The 17,745-nt window shown below is 34.8% G+C and overlaps 3 protein-coding genes across 6 annotated transcripts in view; 2 read left to right on the top strand and 1 right to left on the bottom strand.

Annotated features, from left to right (window-relative positions):
* Window positions 1–25: 25 nt before the first annotated feature.
* Window positions 26–3,979, top strand: LOC115237546 (protein lin-9 homolog). 3 transcript variants are annotated; one of them, XM_029810655.1, is made up of 7 exons: window positions 26–94; window positions 997–1,336; window positions 1,439–1,741; window positions 1,966–2,383; window positions 2,477–2,823; window positions 2,920–3,166; window positions 3,260–3,979. In XM_029810655.1, the coding sequence occupies exons 1-7, from the start codon at window positions 76–78 to the stop codon at window positions 3,449–3,451; spliced, it is 1,866 nt and encodes a 621-aa protein (XP_029666515.1). In that variant the 5' UTR covers window positions 26–75; the 3' UTR covers window positions 3,452–3,979. The 3 variants fall into 3 exon arrangements, with proteins under 3 accessions (XP_029666515.1, XP_029666517.1, XP_029666518.1); XM_029810657.1 differs by lacking the exon at window positions 26–94 and adding an exon at window positions 141–615; XM_029810658.1 differs by lacking the exon at window positions 26–94 and adding an exon at window positions 141–666.
* A 566-nt stretch (window positions 3,980–4,545) lies between these two features.
* LOC115237547 (nuclear pore complex protein Nup50) lies at window positions 4,546–7,719 on the bottom strand. Of its 2 annotated transcripts, XM_029810660.1 has the most exons (6): window positions 7,590–7,689; window positions 7,432–7,462; window positions 6,870–7,042; window positions 5,835–6,799; window positions 5,609–5,764; window positions 4,546–5,480 (listed from the first exon to the last, which is right to left on the bottom strand). In XM_029810660.1, exons 3-6 carry the CDS (start codon window positions 7,023–7,025, stop codon window positions 5,174–5,176), a joined length of 1,584 nt encoding a protein of 527 aa, XP_029666520.1. In that variant the 5' UTR covers window positions 7,026–7,042; window positions 7,432–7,462; window positions 7,590–7,689; the 3' UTR covers window positions 4,546–5,173. The 2 variants fall into 2 exon arrangements, with proteins under 2 accessions (XP_029666520.1, XP_029666519.1); XM_029810659.1 differs by lacking the exon at window positions 7,432–7,462 and having other exon boundaries at window positions 7,590–7,719.
* Window positions 7,720–8,391: 672 nt separating this feature from the next.
* LOC115237587 (protein bark beetle) overlaps window positions 8,392–17,745 on the top strand; it is a 23,807-nt gene continuing 14,453 nt past the window's right edge. The window contains exons 1-11 of the mRNA XM_029810734.1: window positions 8,392–9,041; window positions 9,975–10,869; window positions 13,756–13,922; window positions 13,989–14,182; window positions 14,323–14,497; window positions 14,903–15,072; window positions 15,180–15,418; window positions 15,521–15,770; window positions 15,866–16,251; window positions 16,380–17,032; window positions 17,111–17,570. Coding sequence (XP_029666594.1) covers window positions 10,531–10,869; window positions 13,756–13,922; window positions 13,989–14,182; window positions 14,323–14,497; window positions 14,903–15,072; window positions 15,180–15,418; window positions 15,521–15,770; window positions 15,866–16,251; window positions 16,380–17,032; window positions 17,111–17,570 — 3,033 coding nt within the window. The 5' untranslated portion in view covers window positions 8,392–9,041; window positions 9,975–10,530. The remainder of the gene's footprint in view (window positions 9,042–9,974; window positions 10,870–13,755; window positions 13,923–13,988; window positions 14,183–14,322; window positions 14,498–14,902; window positions 15,073–15,179; window positions 15,419–15,520; window positions 15,771–15,865; window positions 16,252–16,379; window positions 17,033–17,110; window positions 17,571–17,745) is intronic.

Raw genomic sequence — 17,745 nt, 5'->3', positions numbered from 1 at the left:
ATTTAATGACGCGAGATGGCGGACCGTGAGCCTCTGTACGCGCCGCGTACCCATGATGCATCACTGGATGTCAACATGGCGGACATGATTGAAAGTGAGTAAACTTTCTGTTATTTTCGATGAAATTAACGCGACGCGTGGCCACGGTGGCCGTCGTCGACCAGGCCCGGCGGAATCCGCGTTCACGATTTATCGATTTGGTAGATCGCACGCCATCAGACGTGATGGTGGCGATCGTAATCGCCGTTCGAACGGCGATCGGGAGCGTGTCGGGTTTAAAATTTCAAAAATGTCCAACATACGATTCAAGCGGGACGGCCGTGACTATCTAATGCCAGCGATACGTCATATCGGACCGGACGGCGAACTGTCCGCGTTTCATATCTTAACGAGCCGATTTAGATCGGTTGTCCCGCGATATAAACTGGACGCTCCGTTCGATCATCATGCGCGTAGACTGTTTACCAAACACTCGTGTTTGGTTATGTTACTTCTTACGCCATATGAATAGTTTGTACGGTCGATATTCTGGCCAATCTCCCATCGATATAATATACAACGCTTTTTAAATTTATCCTCGGATAAAATCCTATCGCGTTTTATGAGGAAACAAAAGTATGTCCTATTTCCTATAATTGAATTAGAGAAGAGAGAAGAAAGAGAAAAGTTGGTCTTTTATTTTTGAATTTATAAAAAAATATGAATTTAATACTTGATATATATTGAAACTTATAATGTTCAAATGTGTGTATATATATAATTTTTTAAATTCTTTTTTTAAAACTTTATTCTTTTTGCACAATTATATAAACTTTTATACATACTCTATTGCTAGAGTTGTATGTAACTATTGTAATAATTTTTATTTAAGCATTAGTAATTTTATTTATAGAGATAACTATGTTATGTATATATGATTCATAAATTTTAATTTTAAGAAAATTATTGTATTCAATCATATACATATATATATCAGTTTGAAACAAATTTGTTTAGATGAATCTGCCGAAACATTACTATCCATAAAAAATGGTGGATATCCATCGGTTGATGAAATTAAAACGGAAATAATCAATGACGATACGATGGACATGGATGAGCAGCATATTTCGAATCACTCAATGGATCAACAAATGGATACTGAGGAACCTGAACCAATACCAGAACTTGGACCAGCAGCTCTTGGTTTACAAAGAGTAGGCACTCAACCACCTGCCAAACCGAATCCCCCGACACAACCAGTGCAAGTGTTAAACCGCAGAGGAATGCCTGCAAGAATTAGGAAAAAAAACAAGTTATTCTATGATGATGTCTTAATAAATCATCCACATCATAGGTAAACTATCTTTTTTGTACTTAAAAATGGGAATTAATGATAATTGAATAAATATTGGTTAAATATATAAAATATAAAACATGTATATAATCATATTCATAGGATCAAGAAGGATCCATTGAATGTAGAGACAAAACAGTCTCCTAAAAAGATGTTACGTCCATCACCATTGAAAAGACACACCAAGATATTGAATGAACCGAAAAAAAGTACAAGTTTGTCACAACCAACAACTCCCACAACTACTCCTATCAAGCAGGAGAAGGGACCTGATAAGTTGCCACAACCTACATCACCAGATCGAAAAATAGGACAGAAAATTGGTATGAGACTGAGAAATTTATTAAAGCTGCCAAAGGCGCATAAATGGGTCTGTTACGAGTGGTTTTACAGCAATATTGATAAGTACGTATAAAAAAATAATAACAAAATAAGAGTATATTGAAAAATAAAAATATTAATAACAGTCCTGTAGAAATATGTAGCAGACAGTTTTCACATAATACTACATAATGTTTTTTTTTTGCAGGATATTATTCGAAGGCGATAACGACTTCATGATATGCCTGAAAGAATCATTTCCATTGAAAACTCCACATAATACTACATAATGTTTTTTTTTTTTGCAGGATATTATTCGAAGGCGATAACGACTTCATGATATGCCTGAAAGAATCATTTCCACAATTGAAAACTCGCAAACTTACACGTGTGGAATGGTGTAAGATTAGAAGAATGATGGGCAAACCACGAAGATGTTCACAATCATTCTTTGAAGAGGAAAGACGCGAACTGGAGAGAAAACGGCAAAAGATACGGATGCTGCAGCAGAGGAAAACAGCAGACATAAATAGCTTCAAGGATTTGCCATCTGAAATACCGTTGCAATTAGTAATTGGTACAAAAGTGACAGCGAGATTGAGGAAACCTCAAGATGGTTTGTTCACTGGAAGCATCGACGCCGTCGATACTAGCAATAATACCTATAGAATCACGTTTGAGAGAGCTGGACTAGGAACGCATAGTGTTCCGGATTATGAAGTTTTGGTATGTCGCTTATTTTCTTCTTCGAAAAATGTATGTCGAATTTGGCATGCATACACTTTTATATTAATACGTATTTTATTTAAAATATACTAGTCGAACGAATCACCGGAAACGATCAGCGTTGCATCGTTTGCTCAGAAATTCAGACCGCGGCCTTTACAATACGTACCTTCGCCGCCGTACACAATGAAACTATCCCCGCGATTAACTAACGATCCTTTGATATCCAATGCATCTGTGTCCATACCGAAGAAACCGCATATTGGTGGCACAATGAACGGTTATCCATTGAAATTACTCGAACTTATGGTAAAGGTGAATAAGATACTTGCAAATAAAAAGATTAAAATTAAAAAATTGAAAGAAATGAATGGAGAAGCTGAAAAGAGACGTTCGTTCGGAGAATCGTTACCTCCTGATTTTGAAAGAAGATATGCAGGGTATGATATATATGGACTAATCATATGTGTATAGAGATGCTTAATGATAAATCATGCTTAATAAATCACATCTTTGTTATATCCTGTCGTTTTCAGAATTGTCGTCGAATTAGAAAGAATGAATGGAGCCCTACAAGATTTTTTGAACGATATACAAGAATTGTGTCAGGAAATGGCGCCCGAACCTAGCGTGGCGGCGATGTTAGCCCCATCGCATCTCCGAGAAAAATGTAAGCAAGAAGCGGCAGACATGGTCGCTAGAAATAACATGATAAATGACAAAGCACCAGGAAAGATGAATCAATTGGTGACGGATTTGACTGCGCTGATGTTACAAGTAAAGGTAAAATAAATCGATATTTCAAATAAATTTGTTTTATATTTTCATTTGTTTGATGCTAAAAATATTTTTTCTTAATATTTTTGCATAACACAGAGCTTATCAGATTCTGATCGAAATGCATATGAGCTCAAAGTCTTGCAAGGTACTATGGAGCAGATAAGATCAAAACTCAGTCCACAGAATCAACAAGTGTTTCAAAACTGTGTAGAAATTCATATGCAGCACATTCAACTAGGCCTAGGACAAATGGGTGCTTTAACACCGTTTATGGCTCAAAGAACTTGAAAAAGTAACTGTTTATACATACATTATATCGTACAACATTTTCATGAAGCGTATAATAGTACAATTGACAAACAGTACACAGGCGATCACATGGCACCATAATTTTCTATTAAAAAAAATCTGATTATTTTCTCCTCTTGTATAGGCCATATTAATAATATATTGTTATGTAAATTATATGTCTACACAATATATAGGATCTAAGCAATTATATTAGTTTTGTATATACAGAATGTATCTATTCTCTTCAATTTCACAACACATGTGAAATATTTACATTAGACAAAAACTTGTATATCGTTGAATATTATTGAACATGTTAAGCATCTAAGAATGTTCATGTTTCAGATTTTTACATACTGTATGTATAATTCTATTCTAGATATAAACATAAGCAACAAGGAATTATTAAATTGGATGCAACACGTGTAAATATATTTGAGTAGCAAAAATTAAATTCTGTGAAATCTGAAAAGCTTCCTAAGCTTTTATATAGTGGTATAGATTTATATAGATAACACAAAAAAATCGTTATATATATATACGAGAGATTTCGGGGATACAGACGCAATTTAAAGGCTTCAGCTAATTATAAGAAATTTAGTATATATCATACAAATATTAGATGTTTTTTAATCAATTTTTATCTAAAAAATTGTTCGTGACGATATTATTATTTTTCTCGCATGTATTATGAAAAGAATAGTACATTGTTTAATATATTCCTTGTATATTTATATATAATAGTCGTGTATAATCCAAAGAAAATATATACTTTTGAAAGAGATAAAATTTTGGGATAGAAATAATTTCGCCAAGTACATATAATAAATGTATAAATAACGACAAAGTATAAAATATTGATAATTTACAACCTTATGTATTATAAAATCAATGTCTTCTTATCCTGTAACCAAACCAACATTCATTAATTTTTTATTATGCACAATCTCTACTTGATAATATAATTATACAAATTTTGTTTTATTACATTACTACACAATATATCAATATATAAAATAATGGCATCAGATATTTGCTTATTTGTTTGTAATAAGTCAAGGATTTTGTTTAATAAAAAAATGATGCAATAAATATCAGGTAATTCCATGTAATCTGTATTTTTTTGTACTTATAATTAATAGTACAGAATATTTCATCAACCATTACATGCATAAATCACCTATTTTGCAATATATACTATTGTGTTCCTACTATGTACATATATGTTCAATGTATTATTCTTACATTATTGATTACATTAGCAACAATCATTCCAAATAGCGCCATACATGTAAGTATAGAGATATCCTTTGAGAAATAATAAGATTATATATATCTCTTATTAGAATATATCTCTTATTAGATATAGAATCTAGTAAGATATATATGTTAATTACATTTTTGTACAATATCTGCATAGATGAAATAAGAATTGGAAAAAATGTACCATTTTTTAATCGTGAAATCTCTGTTTGCTTGCAATTTTACTGATGATTAGTAATCTTTAAATATTATGTATTTTTCTAGGTATTCGCATAATTTACATTTACAAATTTTATTTTATGGAATGATGAACAGAATAATGAAGCTTGACATAAACCTTATTGATTAATAAACAAATTTTCTGTTATGTATGAATTAGGATTTATCCATTCTTAACATTGTGTCAAAAAAATCATCTTTGTTCCGATCAGCGTCATCTTTTATTTATTTAATTTTCTACTTTTTATGTTTATTCAATGTTTCAAATAGTTCATCCGCAACCTCACTAGTTTTCACTCTTAACAGCATTGGGACTGGTGGTGGTGAAGAATCTGGCATCGGTAGACAGACTAACATTATCGTGTTCTTGTTCATGCGTTTGATGGGAATACTTTGAGTTAACAAAATATTGAGTAACAAGTTGCCCAAAGCAGTATCGGCTCGTACTATCAATTGCGTCTTTCCATTTGGTGTTGGTTTCAAATATAACATCCCGACACCTCTGTCACTAAAGTTGTCATTTTTCTTTATATATACTTTACATCTATAAAAAAAATTATGAACTTAATTAAGTTACAACAAAAAAAAGTACATAATCCTACTTTTAAAAATGTATGATGTAGTTTCTATCTTAACAACTGATTATATTACAATGTAAAAATTATGACATACCGTTGTTCATAAACAGCACCTTCTTCGGTTACTGGTTTGAAATCTGGTTTTGGTGGTTCTTCATCTTCTTCATCTTTATCTTTATTTTCATTATCTGTTTTATCCTCGGAATCTTGTGGTTTCACTGCCTGAGGGGCAAACGAAAATGGCTTTGCACTGTAAAATCATTAAAAAATACATTACATCTCACATAAAGAAATTATAAGCAAATTAATGAACAAATTACCTTCCAAAACTAAACCCAGCAGTCACGTTATTGGTAGTGGAACTTTGCCCAAAACTAAAAGTGGAAACTGGAAAGGTGGGAGCAACGGACTTTGTATTGGATGTCGCATCCTCTTCGTCCGTCTTGCCTCCGTCCGAAACGGCAGAGGATTTGTGCAAGAAAGGATTACTTTCCACATTTGCATTACCAAATATACTTTTAGCAGCAACATTCGATTCTATGTTTCCAAAAATAGATCTACCTTTATCAGATGTTGCATCCGCATTGGTGAATACAGATTTAGGACTTTCCATTCTCTGTTCTGTATTGCCAAATATCGATTTTGTATTTGCAGCAATGTTGGAAAATATCGACTTTTCGGGCTTCCACTCTGTTGCTACAGTTGAAGCAGATTTTGTATTTGCATTTGAGGTGTCAAATGAAGAAGTTTCAAGTTTTTTCTCTGTACTTGTATCCTTTTGGTTATCATTTTGTGCAGCCTGTGTTATACATTGTGGAGTATGCGATGCCTGTGTCTTGGTGCTCTCTTTCGATGTAATCTCCTTCAAATATTTCTCATAATCCTTAAATATAGGTGTTAATATACAAAATGGATTTGCATCTACATGAGTTTTTATCCATGTAGCGACACTCTCGTTCAGTCCCTTTAACTTCGCGTAATAATCTGACGAATAACGCTTTGTCTTTTCATTCTCTTTCTTGGTCAAAATTGTTTTGCTTGAACTTGTACTCGACAGTGTCTGCGCTTTAATTGTATCTTCCATTTTATTTGCATCTTTTTCAGGAATTTTAGAACCATTGCTTGCAATATTTCTGCTGCTTGCATTTACAGTTGTCGTTGATGCAGCAGAAGTAGTTAAAGTAGAAGTGGTGCTTACGCTAGCTAAAAAACCAAATGGAGACGAACTGGTTGCAGGAGTAGTTTTAAAACCTGCAAATGTTCCAAATGCGCTTTTCATAGCGCCCTAAAATAAGTTAAACAAAATAGTAATAAAGAAATAGAATTGATACAAAATAGTTAAAACATATACTTACATCCCTCGATGAAAAGCGACGTTTCGCTGTTTTTATAACTCTTTTTTCAAGTATATCATCTGCTGCTTTTGCAAATGTACCTGCCTCTTCTGGTTCGTTCTCTTCATTCCAATTATCATGATTCAATTCTGTTGTTGCAGACCGTTTACCTGACATTTTTGTCGGTGTGTTTTCTGTATGAGAAAGGAAATTGTATTACATTACAGTAAAGTATATTGTTACTTGTATAAACGAAATTTTGGTGTCTTATATTGTAATATAATTAAATTTTTTGTATCTGACAAATAATGTTATATATTCAACATTTTTGTCAAAAGCAGAAGATATACAGATAAAATTGTACTTTCTACTGTGTATTAGACACTTTAAGAGGACAGCTAAACTTACAGCGAGTTTTTCTTAAAATTATTATTAAGCATAAATTTTTATCTTTTGTAAAACTTGGAGTAAAAAAACATAATATTTATAGATCATTTACATCATTTTTTATTTTTTGTCAAATCAGGTTATGTCACAATATATAGTTATATCGTCACCCGGTAAATTTTTGTATCATACACACCTCGTCAGCTAAAGGTTTCTTGGCGGGCGTTCTTGGAACAAGAACGCAAACAATTTTATTGTCTCAGCGACGGTACAAAGATCGAAAACAATACGCAACGGTAACTACATAACTTTGCGGTTACGGAAAATGGCGATATTGATTTTTATTGCACTCACCTAAAATTGAAGAAATTGAAACGTTTGCCGGGACAAACGTTTTCACTTGACGTCTTGCGCAAGGCAATAGAATGAAACGAAACAGTCGTTTGCTATCAAGGTGCTTTTACACTTGTTATACACACGAGTTTATCGGACATACCGATTGGCTATCGGATAGAGAATTTCTAGGGTTCTGAAAGTTTCTTGCAATAATAGCCAATCAGTATTTCCGATTGAGATCGTCGTGCATACAACCAGAGAGAAGCCTAGGAGCCACTGTTTGTTCGCAAGACGATTTTTCCTAGCTGATACAGTAGTGCCAACTAGATCCATTTTAGAGCCGACGAAACTGCATGGCCAGATTCACTTTTCGGTGCCACGGTAAAACGGACGGTTGGTTCATATCCGTGCTAGATGCATAATTATGAATCAAAAATGTGGAGAAGTATTATAGATTTATTAATATTTTATTAGCTGCGCGTGATGTTTTATAAAACATCATCATTAAAAGATCATCGTTTATTGCGCCTTTCTAATTTTTAATATTTTTTATATTTACTAATTCTAAGCTTCTCAAATTAAAATATTCCGCTAACGTAAAATTTGTCAGAATAAATGTTCCGAAGAAAATACGACCTTCTCGTTTATTTTCTATTCTGAAAAAAGTTTTCGATAATTCAATTGTTAAACGTGAAAAATCGCAGATGTTTCAAAAATTGATCAAAGTCCAAGATTCATCGAAGAAATTACGGAAAAAAAAAAAAGATACGAGAATGGTTCTGGAACACCCAGTATAGTGTTGGGAGAGACTCACCTGTTTCACAAGCTGCGTGACGTACTACATGCTCGGTGCATCACGTGACTCATTCTACAGCTCGGATCGTAGTAGGTGTAGCGTCAGCGCGCTACCAGTGAGTGCACCATGGTGATCGCGGTAGTAGTGGCCGTAGTACCTTTATATGAGACGGTGACAAATTGCGCAAGGGGCGATCGCGACAAGGAATCCGTGTGCGTACGCGTAAAGTGACAAAACCGCGCCCACGATTTCGATAAAGCCCATCCAGATGCAGGCGAGTACCGATTTTTTTCGCCGATGATCCGACGATGGCATCGCGTCGCCGCGGCCAAGAAGATTTAGCGGATCCGCATACCTGACGCGATCGATCGATCGGCGTCGTTGGCGGTGATCTACGGGGAGTAAACGGACGCGGGATCGACGCGTATAATCGAGCGACTCGATTTCGAATTCGATTTTGACGGATGAAAGTCGCATAAGTTAGGAGACGCGCTAGTAACGGCTACTATGAAAACGGCCTTTCGCGATTTATGTGAAAAACGAGATTTCGTCAAGCGGAGCGCGAATAACGGCGGCGTTACGCGTGCAGTTCGTTGTTCCTGATGCGTGAAAAAGCAGGAAGCTGCCGCTCGAATTCGAATCCGCGTCTGAGAGTGACCGAGGATATAGCGTAGGTAAGTGTTGCGGAAAATCATTGATCTCCTTGTTTAGCTTATTCCTTGTTTGGCTGCGTCATGTCGAGATTCATTCACACGACGTATTCACACACGTGTATGAAGGACATGATATTAATTAATAGATATATAATGAGCAGTGATGAATGATCAAGACTCGCGAGAATTTAAAAGAGCAGCCAACGTTACCAGGAAGAATGTTTTTTTCGTATTTAAAATTCAAAGAGGATTCATTATGTCTGCGATTGTCTTCGCGCGAGATGTGAAGAATAACAACGATAGAGTAACATGAGATGTGCAGAATAATAATAAATTATGTAAAGTGATTCTGAGAAAACAAAATCATTAATCTTTGTAACGGTTATTTATTTATTTATTTTGTTCTCAAGCTTTTCCTGAGTATAAAAAGATAAGAAATCTATAACATCTAAATTATAAGGATTTAAAGAGAGGAAAAATTTCTGTGATATAAACATGTAAAGGAAAAATTTGGAGGTTCAAAGGTAGAAATATATATATAAATAATAAAATCTTAGTTCTTATTTAATTTTAAGTTGATTTTCATAAAATTTAAAGTTTAGATTTATTAAAATATTCAATACCAAAAATGAAAAAGTTATTAAAAATGGGATTAAATTTCATTGTCACTATAAGAAGAAACTGACCTTAAATCTATTAAAGATTAAGATTATAGAATTAATTTAGCATTATTATTTTTATGTATATATAAAGTTTTGGTCAATTTCTCTGTTTATCATAATAGTAAAAGATAGCACACTATGATAAAATAGTTTGATAAATGCTTTGATCAATATTTTATTTTATGTATTTTTATAAGTCCCTTTTTTTAAATTTGTTGTTATGCTAATCCAATTGTTTTGAAAAGCCAGCATTTTTACAGTTACATATAAGGTGCATTAATTATTTTTTTAGGAGAATCTGCCGGATATTATGTATACAACAGTTATTTTATTCATCACGAAGATACGAGTGAGCATCAAGCGTTTCTTCATATAAATAATTGTACCCGAAGCGTCTAAGTTCATACTTGTGTCTAAGTTCATACTCAGTCAATGAAAGTATAACATATTACACGACATGAGGAATAGAGATGTATAACGTACACGGATTGGCGAATGACACATCAAGGATCAGCCAGTGATAAGTGAATGATTCTCGTGAAGTGAAGGCTTTATCGACATGAGTGCACGCCACAGATCGTTCTATCGTCTATACGTGTTCATATAAAGCTTAATTGGAATATGTGTTCATTCTATGTGTAATATATCAAGAAATCGTGCAATGAACTTTTATTTAGAAATATTGTAAAGACGACAATTTCATCCAAACGTCAAACTTCAAGAGTGCCGGTTATCCATTCACTAACAGCGAATAAAGGACAATGGAGTGAGTGGTTGATCTCGTCTCTCTCGTAAATTCCATTTAATGACATATACACCGATGATTCGAACCATTTGATGACAAAAATATGCGCCGAAAAATGCACTGGTTATGCATTTTGCTGCCGATTCTGGCTGTTTTAACCACCGGAGCCCGGTTAGATGATAGATATGAACAAACATCGATCTATTATACGGAACCAACTGCGCTGGGGAACACTAGCACAATAAGCAACAACGGTTTATACGAGCTGCACGGTGGCCGTGTTGTTCGTGGTGAAAGGATACTGTCAATATCGAAGAGCCCTTATTTGTTGCGCGAGGATCTGTTCATCGAGAGAGATGGCAAACTCATCATAGAACCTGGTGTGCAAATTCGCTTCGGTCCCATGATCGGCATCACCATCCGCGGTATCATAATTGCCAAGGTAATGATCAACAATAGAGTCTCTAAAAATAAAATAGAGAACACTTTTTCTAGAGAAAGTTAGACGAATGTTTCTCGAGACGAGAAATATATGACTATCGATAGTATGTGTATATTTTAACGTTGAATGAACATGACTCATCGCAGTGTAACTGTGCACGTGTTATTGCATGTATATAGGAAAAAGATGACTTAAAGATAAATTGTTCTCAGAAAATTGTGAATTGCAATTCCAGCGAAATTTCGACTATAGGGAGGGGAGGCTGTCCGTGGGGAGGGATTTGACATTAAATTCTTTTCTCATCCTCTTTCCCCAAATGTAAAATCTCTCTTCTTTACTTAATTTAACTCATCGCTCGGTTTTCTTTTTTTTTTTAACATAAATCCCGCGTTTATACAGCTTTTACATAGGAAGAATTTCAGCTACGCCGTTTTATTCGTGCCAAGAGCGATGCCGAAGGTCTTGGCACTCTGTTGAGCTTTTAAGAGGATTATGTGGGGTCATAAGTTAATCGTGCGAGGGCAAGAACCGCCGACCTGGAAGCATTTAGAGACAGTGTTGTCGCTGAATCGGCCGAGACAGCTGTGCGGTCTGCACGCTGTTCTTAATCATTCGATTAGTGCTTTCTACAACTAGCCCTCCCGACACCGGCAGAAACGTGCGAATAAGAGAAATATCCATTTACAGAGATTAGAACAACTGCTTGTTCCTGCCTCTTCCAGGACACCTAATCCTCTTTATTAGAGATATAGCGCGCTACACTCACATCTTGCATCAGAGTGATATATAGTATTCTAAATAGATTAAGCGGTAAATCAGCAAATGATTACTCATTCATGAATAATCGCTGCATATCCATTCTTATCTCTGTAAGTACATTAATGTGGGTTATTATGATATTTTCTAAAACTGAGAACATATATTTCTATTTTTCTTAATGTTGATAATTAAAATATTTATTTATTTTGTAGATCATTTTTACTGATAATTTATCCGTTTCAACATTCTTTTTCCATTACTTGATTTCACAAACATTGCATATTTAAAATATTTTAATGATTTTTTTTTTTTTAGTTTTAAATATTTTAATAAACTTTTTATATAGTGCTGTGTGTAAAATCTGAGAATACCTGTAGAATATTTGATCACGCGTGTGCCCTTCTCCTCTTTTAAAATTGTTACATAGTGCAACTTGCAATTAAAATAGCAACAAAATAATACCTGCAGCAAGCATTAATACGTAGACAAATATGAATACTATTTTATTACATACACCAATAATGCAACAATAAACGCAACGATGCTCGCGTGTTTGTAACATTTCCGGTTAACTGGCGTTCTCCGCTCTTCGTATAATATAAAGTATAAAGGGATCCCTTTCCTGTCATACATCTATAGCTTTGCATTCTTTCGCGGTTACATTTATTGAATTGAACTAAAACACAATGTTTTTTAAAACTTTTTCTAGTTTGGTTATTATTAAATAAAAAAGAAGAACAAAAAAAATATTTGCTGCAATGATAGGTATTAACGTGCTACTTAATATTTTTTTGACGATTATTATTATTCTTTGATAAGATATAATTACAAACTAAGAAAAAAAAAATTATATACACACATATATACAATATTTTTCTTTTTAATTTGTATTATATATATATACACATACACACCTATGTGTATAGTATATAGTTTTATTTTCTTCCATAAATTTGACTTAATTTTATAAAATAACTATAATATGATTTTCAATAACGGGTAGTTTAAATATAGAATATTTTGAACGGAATCTCTCGCGGAAAATATCTTGAACAAAATGGTTTACGATCGTAAATCGTGTATCATCAATTGTCAAACATTACTTTAGTGTTCGATGACAACTAATGAGATTCGACATTACTATCGGTATTTCGATGACAATTACTTTTTATTTTCGTAAAATCATATCTCGTAAAAGCTTATTAGTAGAAACTACGTGGATGACTCGTTTGCTAGTGATAAGTCGACAATAATCTGTAACATACATTCAACCAGAGATATTCGACAGTTATGACGATTATACTGGAAGAATGAATTGAAACCGAGGAAACGAAAGATATAAAATTATTACGCATATACGACAAAAAAAAAATCCATTTGAAATAAAATTACGTCTATTTAAAAACACGCGAGATTAATATATATCATTACTTTTTGGAAAAGAGAACAGAGAGAAGAATTTTTCTAATATTTATATAGTTTGTCATATAATAAAACAAGATTTATTATTTAATATATTATCTTATATACAGATTAATTAATAGTAATCAATTATTAAATATAATCTATTGAAGTTTATATTTAAATCGGGCACGAACTTATGCAATCACCTGATATATATATATGTGAAACACATTCTTTTATATACTCTGCGCTCTATCCATCTCTACATAAAACTTCGCTGATAACGCAACGACATGACTTCAATCCGTTATCAGTTAACAGTATCAACGATGCTATCGATTCTTGATGGAAATGACTATATATAATCAAGTCTTTAGCAAGTCTAGGTTTAGCGCGCGCGCTAAACCTTTTATTATTATTTTAATATATTTACTTTAACAACGTGCCATGAGAATTTTAAAAATATCTGATCTCGAAATATTATTGAATTTCTTTTCAGTCCTTTTTCTAATGTACTACATACATGTAACATAACGATGCAATTAAAATACACCAAATATTAAATAGAAAAAATGGAATTTTCTTGTTACAGTTGCTCTTACAGTCTACCTCTGAAAGTTTTGTTTTAACGCGAACTGTAAATTATAATAATGATATAAAAGAATAGGAGTTTTCATTTATCTTTTTGTAATGATTATAAATGTGGCATTTATATATTAAAAGGGTGAAACACACGCGCCGATTCTTCTGACCGCGGCGGAAGTGGAAACGCAAGTTCCAGCCCTTCCACCACCTTTGATACGCCTTGTGGACGGACCGAATCCGTTAGCGGGTAGACTGCAGCTTTTTCATCGAGGCAGCTGGCGTTCCGTTTGCACAAATTCGCGGAAGTATGTAATCAATAAACGTAATGTGACAACAATGTAGATATTTTATGTATGTAAATTTTATTGCAGTTGGACTCGTGCAGATTTGGAGACAGCTTGCCGGCAGCTTGGCTATCAGGGTGGGCAGTGGTGGTCGTGGGTCGACAGACAATGGCCCTCCAAGCCGCGTCTTCTTTACGAAGAACCAGGATGTCGTGGTACCGAGCCTTCGCTGACGAATTGCGAACGTTGGTCGGAAAGACAATTGGGCGCCGGTGTTTGCGGTAAGTTGTAAATTTTTTTGCCGAATATTAATTTTGTAGTAAAGATTATATGATGCGTGTTATTTTAATTGTTGAATAAAAGACAGAATTTACTGTGCCATGAACCCATTAGTGAAAAAAAAGTTGGTATTAAATTTTAGATTATCACCCCGATCTGGGTATCTCTTGTCTATCTCGTCACGATGGTACGACTAAGGCGATTAAGCATTGGCGAGGGATACGATTCGAAGACGCGTTGCATGACAAAGTACTTATCCAAGAGAATACACTTTATGTGCGTCAGTCGAAATCAATCCTGCGAAACACAGTAATCGAGTAAGTATTTTCAAACGAAACATCGACGGACATTTATGCAATATATAAAATATATCTCTTCATCTCTCTAATTCGTACCTCTTGTCAGAGAGTAGTGACTCCTCTACATATATCTGCAGTGTGCGTCTTTTATTAGTTTTTCCGCAAACATATGGGTTACTACAATTTAATATACAGGGTGTCTGATAATAATCGCCCCACCGTGCGGTAATACTCGCGCGAATTGGCCAATCTTTTTAAATTAATTTCTCATTAATTATTGCGAAGACCGCAAAACGGTAGAGGACTTTCCTACTCGGTTTAATCCGCTCTACCTGCACATTACCGGTGGGGCGATTATTATCAGATACCCTATATATAAAATAGGACATACTATAAAATATAAAAATTTGATCCGGTAAATAGATATGCTGGAACTGGGAGGGAATATAATATAACGTCGGCGATTCATGTGGAAGGAGTACCACCGATAATGGAGTCGACTTCTGTTCTTCATTCAGCCTTCACGGCTATCAATGTTACCTCGCCAGATGCGCCCGTTATAATGAACAACTGTACCGTGCAATATAATAGAGGTAAAACATAATTCTTGTCATTTATTATATATTATATATTATATCTTGTATTCTTTGGAAATGCCATATTGAATGTTATGTCATGTATTGTACACTTATTGTTACAGGTTACGGGATTTATGTAAATAGCTCGTCCGGCATGACGAATATCAATGACTGTACGATACTTTATAATGGAGCGGATGGAATAAAATACGTGCACACGGACGAACGACCGGACGACAAGTTAGATCGTACCGACATATTTGATCTGTGCACCTTCCCTATGACGGCTAGTCAAACCTTTCCTGTCACTATATCCATGGAACAGAATAAATATGCGCCCAATGTAAAACGATGTCCGCAAGTGAGCATTATACTTATCGTTATCAGTAAAAATAGCATTGTACTTCGCATGTGAAATCTCAATAGCGATAATATTATTAAACATTATTTTAATATTACACAGCACATCTTCACAATGTCGGGCCATCTTTTGACAATGCATTTTTTGCAAATGGAAACCGATAGGAATGACAGCGCCATTGTGGAAGTGTACGATGGTATAAGTGGGGTGGAAAAACTCTTGGCTAGAGTTAAAGTCAGAAATGGAACGTTACCGCAAAGTGTGACTTCAACGCGTCAGAATCTCTTCATAAATTTTATAGCTGAACCTCGAACTAATACCATCGTGTTTGTGCGATTGTCATCGGGTTACAGTAAGTCTAGGGAGTTTACGCACTATCTTAGATAACATAAACCCTTCTTCAAATTATATTGATAAAAGATATTTAATGTTTCCCTTTTTTCGCAGAGAAAACGTATGATCTCAATGTGACTGGCAGTACGATAGCCGGTAATAATGGTCGCGGCATTGTCGTGGAGAAGCTTAGGTCGGCCTTAAACATTCATGAGACTTCGATATCAAATAATGAACACGTAGCTGGTGTGCATGTATTAGGTGGTGCAATGGATGTCAACATCACTGACAGTCGTATTTCGTTCAATCAAGGGGACGGCGTTAATATCACTGTTACGGGCGGCAATCGTAATGTATCACATAGCAGTATATCGTCTAATCGCGGTTTCGGTTTCGCGATGTGGTTGAATGACAGCTCTGCTACCGAATATGTACACTTCAATCAGTCGACCGTGATCGAATACTCGCAGATATTTCGTAATAAGGATATTGGTGTTTTGGTAAGTGCAAATATAGAATGTGTATGAATATTTTGTACGATTATATGTATTTTGTTTGACTTTATGATTGAGTATGTGTGTATCTTGATACTTGCGGTAAGTCAACATTGACCCTTTTTTGGCAACAGATAGGCAATTCAACCGGCAACTCGTACGTAAATGTAACAGGCAATTGGTTTAACACCAGCCTCGAGACAGCGCTACAGGTGGAATCCAGTTGGAGAAAAGACAATGGTTTAATGAAGCTGCAGATCGGATACAACTCGTTCATAAGAAATGCAAAATTGGGCATTAAACTAAGTCCAGCGCTCAATCTCGACGCTACAATAGAATACAATCACTTCAGAGATCAAGCGAGCGGCGGGATTATGATAAAAAATCCGCTCTATGAGGAATTTAATGTTTTGCCCGCGAAGATCGTGATTCGACATAATGAGTTTTATAATAATCAGGGCACCTTTATAGTTAGCGTCGGTTTATCGCCTTATAGCGATGTGCAAAACATACTATTTACAAGGAACTTCTTGCGTGATAATCATGTCAGGGAATTGTTTGACAATGGTAACATATCGAATGTCAAATTGATACCGCGCTCGAGAGTAGCCGCTGTTATTGTTGTATCTTCGAGCAATGTCGAAGTTTTCCGTAACATTTTGCACAATCCCGAGTCACGTTACGAAATCGGTTCCCACTTGGAAGATCAGAGCAAAATTATCAATTGTACTTACAACTGGTTAGGATCTGGAGAGGAAAAGAAAATATTTGATCGATTATTCCACAGGTATGTTACTTTCTAAATCTTATTACTGCACAAACTATAACATAGCGCGAGATATAATTATAATTTTTATTTGTCTAGGAAAGACAGATACAATCTCGCTAAGATTGAGTATTTGCCTTACTTGCTGCACAGCAGTAACCCCAGTGCAAATACTATAATCCCAAATCCGACATTTGTATCACAATTTGTCACACCTGGCACGAATCTAGTCGGTGGTGAGGTTGACGGCCATGAGCAATTAAGAGCCGGAGAGTACATTGTCGAGCGTGATATCAATGTAAGACCAGGCGGCAAATTGATATTGCAACCGGGCGTTACGCTACGCTTTCCACCGTCCATCGGAATAATGGTAGCCGGCAAATTTGATGCGCACGGTAAAAGACCAAGCGACATCTTATTTACTTTGAAGGAAGAGCTCACTATATTACCAAACAACGAAACCCTCGTCATGGAAGAAGATACAAGTCAAATTGATGAAGTGGAGCCTGTACCAGTAAGGCTTCTCGGTGGCAAGACGAATCTTGAAGGAAGATTACAGGTAATATTTGAATCATATTTTTAACATAAATATTTGCATTAAAATAGTTATTGACAAAAACCTATAATTTTTTTAATATATTTATTAAACCTATAATTAAATCTAATATATCAAACCTTTATAAATATTCAGAAATTGAAAAAAAACGCGATCTCCATGTGTAATTATCTTTCTT

This window comes from Formica exsecta, unplaced genomic scaffold, assembly GCF_003651465.1.
Source record: "Formica exsecta isolate Colony F162 unplaced genomic scaffold, ASM365146v1 scaffold3, whole genome shotgun sequence".
Lineage (NCBI taxonomy): Eukaryota > Metazoa > Arthropoda > Insecta > Hymenoptera > Formicidae > Formica > Formica exsecta.
This window is presented reverse-complemented; position numbering and strand designations above follow the sequence as displayed.